The sequence below is a fragment of the Lolium rigidum genome, chromosome 3 (genome assembly GCF_022539505.1).
Source record: "Lolium rigidum isolate FL_2022 chromosome 3, APGP_CSIRO_Lrig_0.1, whole genome shotgun sequence".
In the NCBI taxonomy this organism is placed as follows: Eukaryota; Viridiplantae; Streptophyta; class Magnoliopsida; order Poales; family Poaceae; genus Lolium; species Lolium rigidum.
Genome location: NC_061510.1, coordinates 291183738 through 291188168, shown reverse-complemented (window position 1 = coordinate 291188168; position 4431 = coordinate 291183738). Strand labels below are relative to the sequence as shown.

Below are 4431 nucleotides of genomic sequence, written 5' to 3'. Positions count from 1 at the left end.
CATTTCATTCGAAATGCACTTATTTGGTTGATCCCCCTCGGGTCTTGTCGCCAACACCACAGAAAATAATCGATGTGGACCAATCCGATTATGGCTTCTTCTTCATGTGTATGTTCATGTTTTCGATGCACTAAGCAGATTACGCTTCTGCATATATTACCTCCGTACTCCCTTCCTTTAAAAATAGGTGTCTCAATTTTTTTAGAGATGTATCTATAACTAAAGTGTGTTGTATCTAGACAAAACTAAAACACCTACTGTATTATTTTTAAGAGCTCTGATCGGTCTTTTTAACTGATATCGAACATCTGTGAGACTTCGGTGAAACTCTTGCATCCTGCACAATTAAGGTTTCTGCAATACTGCAGTGTTATCTGTGAATATGCAGAGAAAACAAATATACGCTAACATCTAAAACATGATGCTGGAGGCAGCAGAAGCACCACTTTATTATTTGCCCCAATCTCTCCACAACGATTTCTACTGTTCACTTTGTCGATAATTAACTAAGTACACCACTGATGGATTGTTACAGTATTCTCACAATGGGATACAGTATCAGGCAAAACCGAAGCCAACACATTCAACAACCAACTCTCATCTTCTCTTAAAACACCCATCGCAAAATCTGGCCTTAAGCTGTATTGTCAAAACATGTTAGCGCCAGCTCCTCCTCCCCATCTCTACAGCTAAAAAGACCGATCAGAGCTCGTCCTTCAGAGGCTCAGTGGCTGCCGCCTCCTTGGTTGGCTCCGCTGCCGCCTGCCCTGCAGTTTCCTTGTTCTTCTTGATGTAGTCGACAATCTCGTCAGCAGTCCTACCACCATCATACGAGACCTTCTTACCACTAGGAGTGACGAAGTACAGGGTTGGGTAACCCTGGACATCGAAATCTGCTGGCACATCGTTCGCGGTAGCATCCTGGGGCAAGTTTGGGAAACAGATGTTAGATCAGTTGACCTTGTGTAGGAAGAACCAGATACAGAGATGGAAGCCAAGATTACCATCTTGGCGATGACAACGTCCTCTTCACTTTGAAGAGTGGCAGCTGCCTCATCAAGGATAGGTGCTAGCTTCTTGCAGTGTCCACACCAGGGAGCATAAAACTCAATAAGGACTGCAATACAAAGTGGAAAATGATAAACATTCAAACGTAATTCAGTAGAGAAGGAATCGCAGTAATTTATGATTATACAGGAGGCCTAGTTGCAAGGCAAAAGATTTAACAAGAATGAATACCATTTTTGCCAGACTTGAAGACCACATCGTTGACATTGTCAGCAACAACAACCTTAACAGGCTCGTTGTTAACCTCTGGAATTGGCTCAGACTTCCTGAATGGGGACAATTTACCATCCTGCAGCAAATAAGAACATTTGTGAAACGCTAGACAGATAATCTAGAATAACACAAAACAAAAACAAAAAACAGTACTTACAAAGTATTCCTTCAACCAAGAAACAATTTGGTCAGCCTCAATCTGTTCCTTCAAAAACTTCTTGGACTCGGTGTCCTGAATGAGGATAAGTGGTGTCTGATCCTCCTTCAGACCAAAGTACTATAATTCGAACAAAAAAATTTGTTAGCATCAGGGAAAAAATTTAGATTGGATAATAACTTAAAGAGGATGGAAAACAAGAAACCAACCTGGAAGGCCCCTTGGCTCGCTTCAAGATCACCAATTAGGAACTTGACCTCCTTGTCCTTGAACTCATCTGCAGCACCATAGTAGGCAGATTTGAAGGACTCAAATGGTCCTGTGGAGAAGTTCAAAAAGAGCATGACCTGCACACCATTTGATATCAGAGAACAGAAGCCAAATATAATCAGTATCCAAAACTACAACCTAATCATGTTACAATTATCAGGAGCTTTACCAGAGACACAATAGTTCAATATGATCAGAATATTTAATATGAACAAGTTGAAAATCTAATTTCTCACACACAAAAAAGAATGTCAGATATTGCCATCTAATGCTCTAAGCAGCTCCACAACTAGAAATATACGGTGTATCTGAGCTCTTTCAATGTCAAAAGCAATGAAACTTCACAACATGCCATGCGGAATCACGAACTAATCAGTGTACTTGTGACAAAACAAATATATACTTTCTTTAAGGCTAACATAACTAAATAAGCTAATAGCTCAACCATAGTAATATATGCTTAAAAAATACCTTGATAAAATTCATCCTTAGATGTTTAAGTCTATTTACTAGGAGACTGAACATTAAAGTAAAGGTTCACACTGGACTAAAGGTAGCTGGCTCGTAGTTTGAAGACCTGGGCTGACTAAGATAGATTACAGTAAACAACCATATATATATCAAAACTTGGTGTAATTGTCAAAAAAACTCCAAAATGAAATAAAGGCACGTATTTTTATTCATGGTCAAGGATTTTTGGCAAATTTAACCAACATTGGCTGTTCAAGCATCTAACTAATACAGATTAGACATACAGTAAAGATAAACAATCTAAAAGTTCATAAGAAGAATCAAATAAAGCTTTCAAGAAAGCAAGTTGCTCAGTCATTACCTTGACAGCAGTGCCCTGGAAGTACTTCAAGAGGTAAGGATGGTTGTCAGGGTTCTTGTCAAAAGTAACAACCTTCGGGGTGCTGCTAGCTTCAATGAAGCTCTCCAAAGCAGAAACATCAAAATCCTGCAAAATGCAGCATCAGTATTTTAATAATACTCAATAACTCGTAAGTGCGGCTAACAAGTTGAATACCAACAAATAATGTTTTATTTTCAAAGTAGAGAGTAACCTTGCTGTCAACAACGAGCTCATCAAATGGCTTGAAGAGCCTAACCAATGGCCTCTCCACTGCTGAGTCACCACGTGGGAGGTGCTTGGCATGCAAAGTGTGGGCAAACTCGTACTCAGACCGCAGCTTGTCAGCAACCTCAATGAAGTTTGTGTACTCAGGGCCACTGAATTCAGCGAAGACACCAACCTATTACAATTGCAATTGTTATACTTCTAGCCAGCGGAAATAGAGCATCAACAAAACAATGGCTATATGATGATAGCTATATATTAGTAAGCCAGGGAAAAAAAAAACTAACTGAATTCGGAGCTTACAATGTGGATCTTGCCGTCTTCAATGGTCGCAGCATCCTCTGGTGCCTTGATCTCCTTTGAAGGAGGGCCAACCTGCTTCTTCAAGTAATCAACGATTCCCTCAGCTTCCCTGGGGCCCTTGTACTCCTGAATGTTCTTCCCCTGGTTCCTGAAGATCTTGAGAGTAGGGAAGCCCTGGATCTCGTACTTGGAGGCAAGCGGCTTGTTCTTCTCGTCGTTGGCATCAACCTTGGCAAGAACGATCGGTGGGTCGTGCTTGCTCAGCAGCTGGGCCGCCTTCTCGTACTGAAAACAGCACACACAATGGAAATTCAACGAATGAGGTCAAAACATTCAGCATACATCACTACTGCTATCTATGGGAGTGGTCCATGTATATAGAAGAATTACCTCTGGAGCCAGGCTCTTGCAGTGTCCACACCTGAAATCAAATACGAGTTTTCACAGAATCAGCAACGTTTTGGCAAAATTCGGACCAAACTAACTGAGATACAATTAAAATTAGTAAAACACTACCGAATCACCTACATAGAATATATGAATTTTGGATACTGTCAGTAGCCAATCACCATCACCAGCCAACCATGAAATCCCAATAGGGCCCCGATCCAACATCCTTAAAACCCTCGAGAACCCCGAACTTAACCTAAACTACAACCAGAAGCTGCGAGCCCAAGCGCACCAAACCACCATGCTAGATCCCCAAACAGACAACTGACCTACGCAATTCACGCATCTGAGACCGCTCACGACCTGAACTACTCAGATCCACCCAAACAACACTACAACCACTCACGCACAGTCGCCAGAAGAGATAACGCGAGGGGGGGGGCTCACCATGGGGCGTAGAACTCGACGAGGATGAAGGGGTACTTGGCGATGGCGTCATCGAAGTTGTCCGCGCCCAGGGTGAGCACGGCCTCCTCCACAACCGCGGCCTCCACGTCAGCCGCCGCCTCCTCCGCCCTAGCGGCCGGCGCGGAGAGCACGACGGCGAGCGCGAGCAGCAGCGAGATCCAGACCTTGCTGATCGCCATGACGGAGTCGAGTCGCTAGATTTTCTGAGGAAGACACCGCCACGCCGCTGCAGTACACGGGTTTTAATAGGGGCGGAGAGCACAAGAAGGGGGTTTACGGCGCTAGCTGGACCCGGTCCACAGAGACGTGCACGCTACCTGTTGGGTCCCACCACGGCCATAGCTGTGGGCGCGGCGCACAGAGGTCACGTGTGGAAACTGAAGCCACGTCACGCTCGTACGCCCCCGGGATTCGGTACACGTCGCAGACACGTACGAGCATGGCGTCAGGCCAATGGGAGCGCGCCGCGTCAGCTCCGTGACAT

The 4431-nt window shown here is 44.2% G+C and overlaps 1 protein-coding gene across 1 annotated transcript; it reads right to left on the bottom strand.

Moving 5' to 3' along the window:
* Positions 1–425: 425 nt before the first annotated feature.
* On the bottom strand, positions 426–4143 carry LOC124703544 (protein disulfide-isomerase-like). Its single transcript, XM_047235757.1, has 10 exons — positions 3927–4143; positions 3480–3510; positions 3090–3374; positions 2773–2961; positions 2541–2666; positions 1648–1785; positions 1439–1558; positions 1240–1357; positions 1005–1117; positions 426–921 (listed from the first exon to the last, which is right to left on the bottom strand). Exons 1-10 carry the CDS (start codon positions 4124–4126, stop codon positions 703–705), a joined length of 1539 nt encoding a protein of 512 aa, XP_047091713.1. The 5' UTR covers positions 4127–4143; the 3' UTR covers positions 426–702.
* Positions 4144–4431: the final 288 nt, after the last annotated feature.

What these genes read in the sequence shown, in the direction of transcription:
- LOC124703544 (XM_047235757.1), bottom strand. Translation starts at nt 4,126, where the DNA reads ATGGCGATCAGCAAGGTCTGGATCTCGCTGCTGCTCGCGCTCGCCGTC. An exon ending in TCCAGGGCACTGCTGTCAAG is followed by an intron (nt 1,786 to 2,540) that starts GTAATGACTGAG and finishes AATGGTGTGCAG; the next exon opens with GTCATGCTCTTTTTGAACTT. An exon ending in CTTGGTTGAAGGAATACTTT is followed by an intron (nt 1,358 to 1,438) that starts GTAAGTACTGTT and finishes TATTTGCTGCAG; the next exon opens with GATGGTAAATTGTCCCCATT.